General features: G+C 54.6%; 1 protein-coding gene across 15 annotated transcripts in view; it reads right to left on the minus strand.

Annotated features, from left to right (window-relative positions):
* Positions 1-303: 303 nt before the first annotated feature.
* IQSEC1 (IQ motif and Sec7 domain ArfGEF 1) overlaps positions 304-15,251 on the minus strand; it is a 467,442-nt gene continuing 452,494 nt past the window's right edge. For 12 of the 15 annotated variants that reach the window (XM_033091241.1, XM_033091183.1, XM_033091158.1 and 9 more), the window contains 5 exons: positions 14,256-14,355; positions 11,817-11,978; positions 10,806-10,982; positions 4,809-4,858; positions 304-3,525 (listed from right to left, as the gene is read on the minus strand). In XM_033091241.1, the coding sequence (XP_032947132.1) occupies positions 3,007-3,525; positions 4,809-4,858; positions 10,806-10,982; positions 11,817-11,978; positions 14,256-14,355 (1,008 nt within the window). In that variant the 3' untranslated portion in view covers positions 304-3,006. The remainder of the gene's footprint in view (positions 3,526-4,808; positions 4,859-10,805; positions 10,983-11,816; positions 11,979-14,255; positions 14,356-15,251) is intronic. The other 3 variants (XM_033091216.1, XM_033091225.1, XM_033091232.1) reach the window with 2 other exon arrangements.

Consider the following 15,251-nt stretch of genomic DNA (forward strand, 5'->3'; position numbering starts at 1 on the left):
CTAAGGATCTCCTGCTCCTGTCAGAAATTATGTAATTGAAATAATTTGTACGACTTGAGAAAAATGTCTCGTGTCCTGATAGTAAGAAAGGATGACACAGACATCCTGGTGGCACTTGGCCTCCTGCCTCCTGGGAGAGAGGGAGAGGGGGCTCTGTGAACAATAGGTCCCACAGCTGTGACTCTGACAGGCTGGGATCTAGACAGAACAGCCCCGTGAAAGCAATATGTGGGACATCAGTTTATCAGAAGCTTCTGTTTCCCAAACAAAATTTGGGCAGTGTGGCTCCAGTCTTCTCAATGGAACTTCTGAAAACATTTCCAATGATAAGTTTGTAAATAAAACACATAGAATGATGAAACCTCACTGACCTGAACCCAATACACTGTATAAAGTTGGAAACATGGGGAGAAACTGAGTTTGTTCAAGAAGCTTTCACCAGACCCGGCTCTGTGGCACCCTAACAAAACTTCAGGGCACACCAATGACAACTTTGGAGGTGAGAGTTCTGAACGGCCCTGGGGCATGTAGGACACAAAGGAGAGAGCGCCCCTCCCACCGGCCCCCATCAACGAATTTGTTGGTTCTTTTTGTTTTTTTCGCTAGTGATTGTCCCTTCGGAAAGGGCAATCTTGTACCAAGCAGCCTGTATCTTTTCTGGAACAACCTATAGAGTTTCTAGTTGGACTCTACCATTGGTACAGAAGGGTGAAGAAAAGCCGACATATTTAATATGTTATCATTTTACTTCAACTATTCGTCAACAGTAACACTGATATATTTTGGAAATATACAATACATAGATGTGGCCTCACACGACCAACGCAGATGACACGCATTACAATTTGATTTTTCCTTGTCAGAACAACATCCTTTAAACTGCACAACAGAATGCCTCGGGGAACCTGGCTCTGAAGGAAAACCAAGGAACTCAGGAGTCAATGGAATGGGGAAGGGGCACCTCCCCACCTGCTGGACCTGGGCCATCAGGCACACCTGTGCTTTTTCCGTCTCTCTTTCTGAGCAGATGCCCAAGAGAGAAATGCTATACTGATGGGAAGATAACAGCAGGCAGCTTCAAGTCCGACTTCTTTTTTAAAAAGGCTAAACTCTACATTGCTGTATTTGCTCTCTGTGGAGATCAACAAAGTGCTTGGTTTGCAGATTTGCTGGTATGGTGACCTCAATAATATGACAAGGGTTGGGTGGGGAGGGAAATGGACAGACCCCCGGCCAGCTGGCCAGGGTGGGCTCCCCTGTTGTCTCCGTCCTGCCACAGCTGGCCACGCCTTCCACGGAGCACGGGCCCTGCCGCCCACAGTCCTGCGTTAGCTTCTCCCTTTCTGAAAGGGCTCTCCGCCTGGGCAGGTGCCGTGGGGCAGTCCTCGGGTCTCATGGCTTAGGAACACAGCACTGGTGGCTGCAGTGGCTCGAAAGGCTGAAACTACAAAGTACAGCCCATGGGTGACTCAGGCACAGAACCGGACGTGTGCAGCGCCCGGCCCCAGGGGAGCAGATGGTGTCACCACAACATGGAAGCGACAAGAGCACAGCTGAGAGTCATGTGATGCCCCGGCAGCTAACTGGACCATGAGAGGCAGCGGGGGCTTCACTGGCGAGGGCTGGGCACTTGTCAGCTGGGGTCAGATGCGCCGCAGTGATGACACAGGGGTTGTGCTAGCGCATGGCTACATGGAGTTACAATGATCACGGCTACCACTCAGAGAACAAAACGGGAAGCACACACACCACCCTGGGCTGCTAGACACTAGAATCGGCCTGCAGGTTTGAGAGGTTCCTGGTGGAACCACGCTCGGGGGCTTCGGCCTGCTGTAGCTGGAAACAGGATGAGGAAGTTATGGTGCTGGGGAGACGGGAATGAGGGTGGGTCATTGTCATGTTGAAGATGATACGTCCGCAGTGTATGGGTGCCCCTTTCAGAGGACTCTACATGAGTGTACATCAAATCAGATGCATATAAAAGAAATATGGATCATGGAAATTCACAGTTTTCACAGCCGTTAAAGTGTCTATGAATCTGTGTAACCAATATTCTAAGACAACCAGTTCTTAACTAGTCATCCCAAGTTGCTACTGTACTTTACTGCATTTTATCTATTTGCTTACCTGAAATAACAGCAGTTATAATACTGATTACTTATGATAGTATTCTGTTAATAAAATAAGGATTTATACAAAGCAATACTAGACTTTTTAAACAGTTAGATGCTATGTTACTTGGCACAATAAGTAATGATTGCGTAAAGATTTGTCGGTCCTAGAGGGACTTCTCTTTTTATGAAAATATGGAAGTATCTGAGTTTGTTCCTAGCATTTAGGTTTTTGGTCTACTCTCTCACACATTCATCTAAGGTACTGTCTTCTGGTTAGGTAAGTGGAGGTCCTTGTGAAGTCTATATTGCTAATTTTGTGGACTGAAACATTTGCCTTTCACACACAAATACTACCTATACAGTGTGTATATATAATATATATATTTATTTATTTATATTTATATATTTATATTATATAAAGTTTACTTACGTATTTTCATCAACCATATCAGGTCTACTTAATTTTTTGCCCATTGTCAATAAAAGAGCAATAATGCAGCAAGTTTTGGGTTTTTTTGTTGTGTTCTGTCTCTGGTTTTTTGTGTCTCATTTCTTCTTTTCCTAGGCTGGGTTTTCATAGATGCATGTACAACTGGGAGCAGAGACCTGAGGGCTGCAGTGGGTGGGGGGCAGTTCAACATGACTGGGCCGGAGGCACCCTGTCGAGGCTGATGGTGCCGAGACCCACCCTTGGGTTGAGGTGGGTGGAGCCTGGGGTGCCAATGCTAAATTAAATCAGGAGCTTTGTTCCCTACAACACAAGCCCAGGGGCTCAGGGGGAGAGAGATGGAAACAGAAATGCCCTGGGTCTGGTGTGAGGCTGGCCACCCCTGGCGTGCTTCTGTGTGGCGTGCACTTGTTCCCGGGAGTCTGGGACTCCCGCCCAGGTTGTCTACACAATTGTGCTAATGCCGCTGGGCTTGGCCTTGCTGCTGGTGGGGGGCGGTGGGGCAAGGGGCTGCCCATGGTGGTGTGCTGTGTGGCCCATGTGGCTGGCGTGGGCCGAGGGCAGCGGCGGATGGCTGTGCGAGTGGGCCCCATAGGGTGGGTGCCCCCCATGGGGGCCGTGGTGGTACTGGTGTGCGTGCTGGACGTGCTGGGGGGGATGGTAGTGGTGATGGTGGTGGTAGGGGGGCGGGTTCTGCGGCACGTGGCAGTACTGGGCATGATGCGCGTGCGGAGCGCCCTCTGCAGGCCCCTGGTGGTGCGGGTGGGGTAGGCCTGGTGGGTGTGGAGGGGGCTGGGGCGGGGCTGGGGGCGGGTGCACCTGCGGAGGGGGCTTCCCTCTCTTACTCCCAAATAAGGAGCCCAGGAGGGAGGATGAGCTAGGCATGGTCTGGTGTGGGCGAGAAGCACACTCGCGTGTTGATGCGGCTCTCCGGCGCGTGTGAGGACTGCTAATGATGGACCCCTAAAAAGGAAATTCATAGAAACCGAAATTAAAAGATCTTAAAGCGCTTATGTAAGAATGATTCTTCAAAAATTGTAAAAAGTTCACCCACTGACTGCTAAGCCTTAGTTCAACTCGGTGGCCACCGAGGGCGGGGCTGGGTGAGGCTGAGCTCGGAGCCACCTCCTCTCATGCTACTATGGCAGGTCAGCTGGGGGGGCTGGAGGGACTGTGACACGTGGCCTTCCGGTGACAAAAGTGGGAGTTGGGACAGGGGAGGAGGGACCCTCCTTACCGGTCAACTGTAGCAACAGCACAAATTTGGGCCCTCAACCTGGCAAGTACCCCGTCATGGTCTGACCTTTCAGACCAGAACAATTTGTTTGGGGGTTTCTGTGTGCGGCACGTGCTGAGGGAAGGGGGGCGGGCTGGGGTCCATGAGAGGAACCCTGCTCCTGCTGAAATCGCACCCTCAGCTCTTCCTGGGTCCTCTCACTGGGTCTGTGGCACGTGCTCTGCCTGTGTGGGTCCCAAGCCTTCTGCGAAGGTGGTGAAAGGACAGAAGGGGCTTGGGAAACCTTGTGCTGGGGGTGGGGGACTGCTTTGGCATTTCACTGCAGCTACCTATTGCAAACCAAACAAGGAAAAAGAAACAAAAAGATCTGCAAGCTGAGGTTAAGATGTGAACAGTAATATAGAGATGGTTGAAGGATGAATGAAATCTCATGAAATCCAGTTTTTCTTTCTCTCACGGCTCTCCTCCTCCCCCCACCACCAGCCCCTGAGCAAGCTCAGCAGTTCCATGGTGCCCTGACTGCAGACACACAGCAATCGAAACTCCAGGAAGAAAGCAATGGGGATGGCAGATCACGGAAATCAGAGACTGGCAAAACCCCGACAGCAAGGGTGGAGGGTGTGTGGGTGCTCAGTGGCCTGCCTCCTGCTCAGGAGCAGTGCTGGGGAGCAGGAGCCCGGCAGGAAGTGCCTGGGAGCAGGGGATATGTTAGCCATGCTCAGGGACCACAAGGGACAGGTTAAGTGGGAACTAAAACACAAATCCAGAACCACCCCCACCATTCCAGTCCAAACGAGCGGTGAGAGGCACAGGAGATTCTAGGCAGCGGGGAAGCTGGCATGCACTGGTCTGCAGCAGGCGGCGGGTGGGGGCGGGGGCCTGTCTGCACCTCTGTGCAGTAAGGGGAAGGAAGAGCAAAAAAAAAAAAAAAAAGAAGACCACAGATGTAAACCAAGGATCAGGGAGGCAACACACGACAGTCGGCTGGACGCAGGTGCTTCCTACTTACTTCCACATTGCTCTCTAGCGATCCCGCACTGCTGCGACGCCCTCGCTTCCCTGCCCAGAACATGCAATACCAGAGGTTAGACGCGGACATGGCCGGGCAGTGTCGCCGCCACCACCACCAGGCTCGGGTATGGGGCCCCCCTGCTGCATGTGAGGGTAGGAGCAGGGGGAAGCTGGTGGCAAGGCAGTAACGAGTTAAAAAAAAATGGGGTTTTTAAAAAACAGAAAAATAATCTTTTTCAACCAGCCCCAACTTTATACCCCTTCTCCTGGGCCAGCAGTCTGCGGGGAGGGGCCTCCTGGCAGCTGAAGCAGGTACGTAAGTGGGGCCCAAAGCCCCACGCCCAAATTGGCCTCAGCTGTTGACAGGGAACACGGTGAAGACAGCTTCTTCAACAACTGAAAACAAACAAAATGTGGTCCTGCATGGGCCTGACTACCAGTGGATTCAGATATGTAGGTACTCGTCTGCGTATATACACACATACGTACATACATACACACATAGCCGCCCCTCCAGGCGGGGCGGACTAATTGTTAGGAGAAAACTAAGCTCCCAATCCTTTTTTTTCTCGGTAGATTAAAGGTGCTGGGGCCTCTGGGGCTGAGTGTTTGGTTTGTGCAGGGCCCTGGCCAGAGGCGAGAGAGAGGAGTCCTGTTTCACCCGTGGGCACCCCATCACCCCCAATGCCCTCAGCTCCCAGTGCTGATGACTTTTTATGTCCCCAGCGCATGGCACATGGTAGGCACTCAGAATGTGGCGTCTTCCTCTTGGGTCTGGATGCCCAGCTGGAGGACTTCCCTGGATTCCTGTAGGACACGCCGGCCGGCGGGAACGATGGTGCTCAGGCCTAGGAGTCCAGCCTTCGCCCGGCGTCTGGGCGTGCAGATGGGACGGGGGCACAGAGAAGAGGCCTCCCATTTGACATTCCCTACACTTCCACCCATGCAGCCCTGGCCACGAGCTGAGCACCACGCTGGGCTTTCAGTCACGCCCACAACGATGCAGGGCAGGTGTCCCTCCGTCCATGCCAAGGAGGAAACAGGCTCTGGCCCGTAGCCTGACCAGCTCAATTCCCGCAGGGTTCACCTCCAGGTCTGCCGTGCATCGCTGAACCGGGAAATCTTGGCCATGCTGCCTTCTGAGCTGGACTGGGCCAGCTCCAGGAGCCTGGAAGATGGGAGGTATTGCCCTGTGCCTCTCTGTGGCTCACACTGGGTGCACTGGGTGTGCCTGTGGGTCCTTTGGCCTCATGGTGGCACCTGAGCTTCCTAGGCCATGCCCAGGACAGAGCCTTGGTCCTAGGCAGACGATGGTGGGCAGGGGAGGTCCAGTCCCTTTGCGCTTCCTGCTGATCCCCATGCCCTGCCCCAGACTGAGTTCCAGCTGGAAGCCTGAGGTCCACAGAAAGCCTTGTAGTCTCTGGCACGTGTGAGAGGGCCTCAGAGCCCTCTCAGGACAGGGCCACACAATGCATAAGGAGAAGAGCATTTTCCACCAGGCACTGGGGACCAGGGAGAACCAGGTGGGACCCGGCCCTTGTTCCCAGCCAGAAGACAGACGACGGTCGCATTTCCTCATCTTTCAGCTGGTGTGAGAAGAGGGGCTGACCTTTCCTTTCTTCCTTCTGTCCCAACACAGTGCCCCACGGACTTGGAGCAGAATTAGTCTGGCCTCCCAGAAGGAGGCTCTTTGGCGGGGTAGGTGACCCCATGTGGCACTCCTTCAACTCTACGTCAGTTTCTGTATCTGTGAAATGGGCACACCGCCCATGCCTCCCCTCCTAGGCTGGCCATAGGCAGCAAACACTCAGGATATTGTGGCACTGTGTGGAGACGATGAGGTTGTCTTTGGGAATTTGACGATCCCTGTTGTCTTTGGGAATTTAAATCCATTTTCTGGCCCCTCAAAGGGGCCAGACTAAAAACCAGGGACAGAGCAAAGAGAGCCCTCCCTTCCTGTGCCCAGCAGTCCTTCCAGCTGGTCTGCTTCTTTCAGTGAGACTGGGGACAGGAGTGGAGTCCGGTTGGGGGCTTCATATAGTGCTGACCTGGAGCTGAATGAGGGCTTCTTTCTCCTCCTCCTCCTGCCCAGCATGGGCCAAGACTTAGGAGAGCTTTAGCTTGACTGTCTCCGAATGATGCTGTTTCTCAGAATTCGTCTTTTCCACTTCTCGGATCAGCATGAGACATGGGCTGTCCCTAGAGGAGCCCTCTTGCATTGCAGCCTCAGAGCTCCCTCTCACAGGCAGACCCACAGACACTGCCCACTACGGACCCCTGTCCCGGTGTGCATACACGCACATGCGTGCAGACTGTCTAGTAACAGAAGCAACGCACGCCTGACCCACGTGGCTTGTGACCACGCACTCCCACTATCCGTCACTTGCACTGTTTCCAGGTATCTTTCCCTTCTCTCTGGACATTGTCTAGCCTCAGGGAGTCCCACCCTAGCCAGCATCTGTCCCAGAGCCACATCAGCCCGTCAGCCCAGCCACAGCTGGGATCAGAAATCATGTCTGGAAGGGGCTCCTAGCATGGTACTTCAGAGCCTCCTCTACCTCTTAGAATCAGGACAGGATGCAGGCAGGGTTCTCTCTGCCAGAGGTTTTGCCCTGTGGCCCTTGGCAGTGCAGGAGGCCAAGCAAGTACACCTGCTCAGTGACAACAGTCACATGCCAGGCCCTGCTCTAAAGCTTGGCATGCATCGACTCTCTCACAGAGATCCTTGGAAGGAAGTACCAGTTCCTACCTTGCAGCTGGAGAAACTGAGGCCCAGAGGTATGACTTGGCCAGAACCTGACTGCTAATAGCAGCAGGCAGAGGGGAAGAAGACCTTCTCAGGGTAACTCTGGAATCAGTACGCTGTGTGTCTTCCACTGGGCTCTGCTTGGGTGGCCATCCCAAGTGCGCCCCTGAGCATGGCCCATGTCCCAGGAGAAGCAGCCACTTTGTGCACAGAGGGCCCATCTCAGGGCAGCAAGTGCTGCTTTGGAAACTGGCCACCAGGAGCCGCTAAGGCACCCCAGACAGGGCTGCCCTGATGCAGGACACGGCAGGTCTCCAGCTCTGTTCCCAGGGCGATGATGGTACAGGCAGATCCTGTGGCTCCTGGGGGGCATCCCCATGGGGCTGGCGTTTGCAGCTCAGCCAGGGAGAAGCGGGGTCCTTGCACCATGTCCATGGTCCCTGCCAGGCCTTGATTTCAGGCCTGCAGAGCTCTGGTGCCCCTGACACGAGCACAGGGCCCCGGCTGCAAAAAGACCATGTGGAGAGACCTGGGGTGAGGCCTCCCAGCTCAGAGCTAGGGAGGAGCCCAGACCCTTCCTCTACCTCTCAGAATGTCAATGGCTCCTGGACAGGCTTCCTCCTAGGCCAGCAAACCGTGCCTGTCTCTTGGGTCCACATCCCTGGTGTGTTTTCTCCTGGATGGATATGCGAGTGCAGTTCTGAAGCAGCTGCTCTGGGAGTGCTGACTTGCTAAGCACCGAGCGGTGGCTTTTTGGAGGGGAGAGGCTGCTGGAGGCCTTGCCTCTTCGCAACAGGCCATCTTGGTGAAGGCCCCGGGGTGGGAGTGGTGCTGCCTCTGCAGAGCTTCGCCCAGACCTCGTCCAGAGCACGGAATCCTGCATCACTGGACACCAAGCCCAACATCTTGTGGAAGGCCACTGGCATTGGCCTGTCTCCCTCTGGAAGCTGAAGGTGGCCTGTGTCCCCCGTCTGAGGCCTTGGTGGCTGCCAGGACTCCAACAACCACCTCATCTCACCCTCCAACCTTCCTAGGGGTAGGGGGCTTTCTTTCCTAGGGATTCTTTTCAGTGTGGCTTTGGTCCGAGAGGACACAATCCCTAGAGGCCTTCTCAGCTTAGAATCCTCAAATGACAGTGGCAATAGTAACAATCAATGCAAATCAGCCAAACCTCGGAGCTCCACCTGGGCATGTGGCTATATGATCCCTAAATTCTGGCAGAGAATGGACAGCTGAGGTCCTGACCATTGGGACCGGAGCGAGTGTGTCTGGGCATGCTCAGAGCCTCAGTTTCAACGAAGCTACTGCTTTCCCCGAAAATAAGACCTAGCCAGACAGTCCGCTCTAATGCATGTTTTGGAGCAAAAATTAAGATAAGACCCGGTATTTATATTATATTATATGATATTATATTATACTATGTTACATTATACTATGTTATAGTCTAGTATAGTATAGTATATCAGACCTTGTCTTATATTATAGTAAAATAAGACCGGGTCTTATATTAATTTTTGCTCCAAAAGACTCATTAGAGGTGATTGTCCAGCTAGGTCTTATTTTCGGGGAAAGATGGTACGTGAGGGGGCTGGACAGAGTCCCGGCCCTCCAGGGAATAGGCCAGAGCCTACCCCACTGCACAAACTCAAACATAGGCCCCAGGCCACCAGCCTGCAGAGGCCCAAGACAGTTATATTTAGCTGAGTTTATTTAACAAGCCACAGGGAAAACCAGTGGTTTTCAACTAGGGATGATTTTGACCCCAGGGGACACCTGGCAATTTCTGGAGACATCACTGACTGTCACGACCTCGGGGGAGAGGCCAGGGACGCTGCCACACCTGCGCAGGACAGTCCCCACAGCAAGGAATTAGTAAGCACAGAATGTCACAGTGCTGGGGTGAGCCCCTGGGTAACCCTCATGCTGGCAATGGATTTCTGATTTTCACTATGGAGAGAAAAAAAAATGACAAGACAAAAGCAAAAGCAAAAATCCAACTCAAAAAAAGAAAGAAAAAGAAAAAAACATTCTGGAAAATGAATAAGCCAGACAAAGGGAGGCAGAGCTGCTGGCAAGGCAGGTACGAGATGGGGTTGGGAGCAGGCTCTCTGAGGGGGGCCCAGAGCTGGCTACTTGATGATGCACGAGGCAGGGTGGGGTGGGCAAGCCCCTAGGAGGGAGGGGGCTGCTGGACCCCTGGAGAAGACGAGGCTGATCTTGGCCTGATGGAGTCTTCCCCAACCAATCAGGGGCCCCTGGGGCCAGGATACCTCGGTCCTTCCAGCAGGCAGAGCCCAGGGTCCCGGGAACCTACAGTGCTGGGCACAACCCCTGTGCAACCACACCCTGCAACCCCCACTCTACCGCAACCCCTGCAGCTCCTCCCGGGAGAAGCTGACCAGCCAAACACAGCCAGTGGGGACTATGGGGCTGCCAGGGTGCACCTCCTCCCTCCACAGCTCCTCTGACAGATCCAGCAGGCAAAGCGGGTAGAGCATCACTCACGGGCAGCCAGAGGGCTCTGCTTGCATCTGTCTCCTTTACCTGCCGCAGCCCACAGAACCAGTATGGGTGAGGGCTGCCAGCAGAAGCTCCCTGCTCTGATGCTCCAGGCGCACCCTGCCCGCCCTGGGAAACCTGGAAGGCTCGAGTGGTGCTGCTTGCTTGGGCATTAAGAAGCTGGCAGCAAATTAAACACACACAGAAACAAAGAACAACTACAATCACAGTTTCTGCCAGGGCTTTCCCCTGACTCCCAGGGCCAGCTGTGGCTGCCACTTCTGGGCTGAACGGAGGTCCGGGTTTCCCAGGAAGGAGAACGCAACACCAGGGCCAGCAGGAGGGGGTTTCCAGACAGTTTAGAGGGTTTTCCTCTGTTTCATTCATCAGCACACGACATGGGTGCGGAGCACAGAGCCTGGGGACACACCCGTCAGTGGGCCTGCCTCACTCTGAGAGCAGTTTTCAGAAAGTCAATAAAAGAACAAATAAAAGCCCTAGAAGAAGAAAGGGGGAATCGGGGTGGCCTCCCTGCTGTTCTGCCTTTGACAGTTCGGTCCTGTTTTCTTTAGCCTTTTGGGGGTGTCCTCTCTCTGTACGGTCATAAGCTGCTGTGAGTTGGGGAAGGTCATGGGAAACCCCACGGTGCTCTCCGAGCCCTCCACCGCAATGCCTTCCCCACGGCCGGATTGCCAGGGCTGAGTCCTGCATGCACCAGGCTGGGAAGGTGGACCTAGGCCCAGCTCTTACCTGCTTCTGAGAGGTCCCTCAGGGAGCTGCTGAGGGCACTGCGCTTGAGACCCTCGCTGCTGGCATAGCTGTCGTCCAGGCAGGCCCGGCTCAGCGTCCCGTTGCCCGACTCCTTTTTGAGGCTGGAGGACTGAGATATGCTGGGACGCACGACACCCTTCTGCTTCTCGAGCTCCGCTGAAATAGAGGGGTGAGGGATCAGTGAGAGGCCTGGAGGGCAGTGGGGGAGGGCCAGGGCCGGGACACCTGCAGGAGGAAATGCAGAGAACCGGCTCCCTCTGTACCAAGTCTCCATCTGGCTGGAATGAGGAAAAGGCAAGAGGCAGGATTGTCTTAGGGGAGAGAAGACAAAAGGGAGCCAAAACGAGACTCCGCGAGGGAAGTGGAGAGGTCAGAGTGCCTTATGATCTGCCTGAATGACAGTCATCTTCCAGGCTCGAGGGTCAGAATCGCATGGGTCTGGAAATGAGCAAGGGTAACCGGCCTTGTGTGGAGGGGTCAGAGGTAGGAACACCTGAGGCGCCAGGGAGTGAGGCTTGGAGCCAGGAGAAGCGGGTTATAATCGGCTCTACCAGAACCCAAGTGATGGGCTGGGCTCTGATCTCCTCAATCTGCCGGGCCCCGACTCAGAAGATGAATAAATAACACCCACACTGAAGTGCAAGGAGCTCAGCACCAGGACTCTGCATGGGGTGACCAGGGACCAGGGGCCGTCCCCAGGGCATGCAGCGTGGTCCCACAGGCAGAATGGGCCTGGGCCTCTGAAGCCCTGGCTCTCACCAGGAGGCCTCTGTCATCCCCTGCTCACCACCCCCCCCCACCGTGCCACCTTCTGTGGCCTGGGCGTGGGGGCTGCCAGTCACATGGCTATGGGAAGGTCAGAAAAGACCAGGAATCTCATCTCTGTGGGCTCAGAGAGTTCCTGCCACCATACAGGAGCCAACACCTGTGTCCAGTGAGTCCTGAAAGATGCCAGGGCTGTGGGCTCTTCCTCCTCAGGTCTGAACTTACACTCTATCCGGTGTTTCTCCATCTCCTGCACCTCCGCGATGGACTCTCGCAGGTCATCGGTGAATTTCTTCCGGTCTTGAGGATTGGGAGCATTAAAGTTTATTAACACTTTTATGTCTGCTCCAGGGACTGCAGATGTGAGCCGGATGCCATTGGGGTAGTCTGCAAAGGAGAAGGGGAGAGCCCATGGGCCTCTGCATTCTCTGCCGTCTCCCCTCTGGTCAAGAAAATACTAGTAAGTCTGAATTCAGGATGGGGTGAGACAAGTGGTCAGAGGGCAGGCTCTCAGCAGGGTCTGACGGGGAGGAGAGGCTTCTGCAGGGCAGACTGGAGGGTCCACCAGACACTCTCCATCTGCTGGCTTGAGTCCCGGTTGTTCCATATGAAGCTCAGGAGCAGATCTGGCTGATCTAAGGGGAGCCAGGGCCCTCATTCTTCTCCAGCCTGAAGGTCATGGAGCCCGGACCCCTCGCTTCCAGGCACGTGCCCACTCTGCTGGGGCTTGAAATAGTGGCCAGGTGCTGCCTCCAGGGGACTTCAGAGGCAGCACCCAGTGCTCGGTGCGTTGTCTTACCCAGCCACCTCCCGTTACTCTGAGAATAGACCGAGCTCTGCTCTCTACTGAATGGGCTCCAGACCCTCAGCAACCTCGGAGCACTGTGGGCGCCCCAACCCAACACACCATGCTGAATGCAGTGAGTTTCTGCTCAGACCTGTCTGGTGCCACCTCTAAGCTCAAGGGGTCTCTAGGGCTTTGGTTCCCTCAGTGGGAATCGAGCATCTGGGTGTTTGGAGAATGTTGGCCTAAATACCAAACCCACCTTTGACATCGGTCAAGGCTGGGAACTCAAAAGCCTAGAAGTCTGAGCTGGTCTCCTGAATGCAGGTGGGGCTGTGAGCAGCCGAGAGTGCTGGGGGAGGGGCGTGCAGATCAGGACCCTGCCCCACTGAGGGACGCAAGCCTTTTCATTTTCCAAGAGAAGCCAGAAATATCTGAGTTTTAATGTGAGGATTTAAATATCAGCTCAACAAACTTAAGAAAGTATACAAACCAAATATAACATCACTGAGCCAGACTGACCCAGGAGCTGGCAGTGTGAGACCCCTGGCGTGAAGGCATGGCCTGTCGGGATGCCAGGTCAGCTCTCATCAGCATCTGTGCCCAGTACTGAGGGCCAAGCCCTGGGAATCTAAAACGAATCCAGGAAGGCCTCTGTCTGGGGATTCAGTCTGGTCGGGCTCCTGCTGGGAGCCTCACTGCCACAACCAACCCTTGCAAGAGGGGCCTGCTGGTTTGGACAGTGAGAGGTGGCACCAACCTCCCTGGTGTTGCCTGGTGGAAACCAAGGCAAGGCAGGCTTTCTGGCCTGGGGTGGGTCAGCTGGGGCAGTGGGGGAGGGCATCCTGGGCTCCTTGTGGATATGTGAGAAAGGAGAGAGCACGGCAGGTGCTGGTCCTGTTTAGGGCAGAGAAGGGGTAATGAGCCTGAAATCCAGGCCCTCAGCTGCTGTGGTTTTGGATGGCCCAGCAACGAGTCCCTGGCACTTTTTCAACTTGCAGACTGAAGGCGGATCAGACAGCACCATGGCCACTGGTACGACAGGACAAGAATGTCCCTGCTTCTGGGGACATGACAATGCTACATCAGGGCAGCCTCCCTTGGGGTCACTCAAGAATGTGCAGGGCAGCAGAACTGTCACCCCACCCCCTCTCAGAAAGATGGGTGCAGCCTGCAGCTCAGGGACCTCAAATAGGAAGAGAGGAAAAGAGAAGGACGTGGGACATGAGAAGGAACAAGGTCAAAAAATGAAGTCAGTGGGGGGTGTCCTGGGTAGGAGCTGGCTCCAAAATCCCCAGGTCCCCGTGACCCACTCACACCCAAAGGCCTTCCGGCTGCACCTAAGAACAAATCCTGACAGCAGCACTTCCTGTGTGCCATGTGTCTAACCCTGTGAGGCAGGTACTGGCATCACCTCATTGGATAGACAAAGGGAACACAGCTCAGAGAGGTTGGCAGCCAGGCCACAGCCGCTAACCGCAAGGGCTGGGATTTGAACCCTGGCTGCCGGCTCTGGAGCTCAGCCCTGGACCTATACAGTCCCTTTGGGATTACATTCTGTTATTTGGCATATTTGCATATCATCTATGCCACTTACTTCATGCTTTCCTATCAATATTTCGTTTAAGTAAAGTCACTCTGCCTTAAATTCAAAACTCATCACCTGCAAGCAGTAACAGGAAAAGTCAAGGCAGTGAGCCCTGTGCCCAATGCTATTCAATTCTTCCTCCCGGGGCTTCTGTCCTCCGTGGCACAGAAGGAAGAAGAGAGAATGGGAAAAAGAGTGCCTCCTGACTACGAGGGTAGAGCTGCGCGATGGGTCACGGCCACGTGTGGACAGCGCTCCAGTGGCCACACACGCCAGCCCCGGACAGACTTACACTGGTTCTCAAAGAGCAGGACCTGCATGCCGCACAGGGAGAACGTCTGTCGGAAGCTGTACGTCACCGAGTTCTTCTTCTTCTGGAAGATCTTGGTGACCTGGGGGCAGCCAGAGACAGAGGCTGAGCCACGTGTCTGCACTGCCCTGGAGCAGCTCGGGAGCTCAGGGCTGTAAACGGACCAGGTGGTGACCTTGTTCTCCTGTGTGAGAATGACTCTGCTGGTCAGACGTCAGGGGGCCCCTGCAGCAGGGCAGAGCTGGCGTGGGGGGTGCACAACCATTCACACCCTGACATGGACACTGTTTTCTGTTCCTGTGAGACCCTGGTGCCATCCTGGCTGGCTACAAAGCTCCTCAACCCAGCAGAGAGATGGCAGGCACGTTACCTGGTGTGGCACCAAAGGCACCATGCCAGGGTCTTATGCCCAGGAAGCCATCTGACCACTGTGACCCTCTGAGAGATTAATTTTAACAGAGGTACCTGAGATTCGGAGATTTGAAGTGACTTGCTCAAGGTCAGAGATGTTTAATAAAGGACTTGAACCCACAAATCTGGATTCCAACCTCAGGAAGCGGAGAAGTGCAGTTAGTCCTCAAACAGGAGGGGACAGGGGACAAGGGCCTCTAGCAAGGAGTCTGCGGCATGCCGGGGGACAGCTCCAAGGACAGGCTGCCCTTGCTCTCTACAGGGGCATCTTCATCCCTGCTAGCTGCATCCACGCTGCCTTTTTTGGGCAACAGCTCCTCAGCCTCCCTTTGGGGAACCCCCTCTCTGCCACCCTCAGTCCATGAGTCCTGGGACTGACTCAGGCTTAGCCACTGGGCTAGCACCAACCTGACTGGCCCTGTGACTAGCTCAGGCTTGGGCATAGGAAGCAACAAGACCTTGGTTTGGATTCTTTGGAAGAGAATCGCTCTGGTGGCTGCGGGGACAGAATTGAGCTGGGAGCTGCCGAGGCTAACTGTCCCTTTTGGCCTGTCTGAGTAGGGAGCC

Source organism: Rhinolophus ferrumequinum, chromosome 2, assembly GCF_004115265.2.
Source record: "Rhinolophus ferrumequinum isolate MPI-CBG mRhiFer1 chromosome 2, mRhiFer1_v1.p, whole genome shotgun sequence".
Classification (NCBI taxonomy): Eukaryota; Metazoa; Chordata; class Mammalia; order Chiroptera; family Rhinolophidae; genus Rhinolophus; species Rhinolophus ferrumequinum.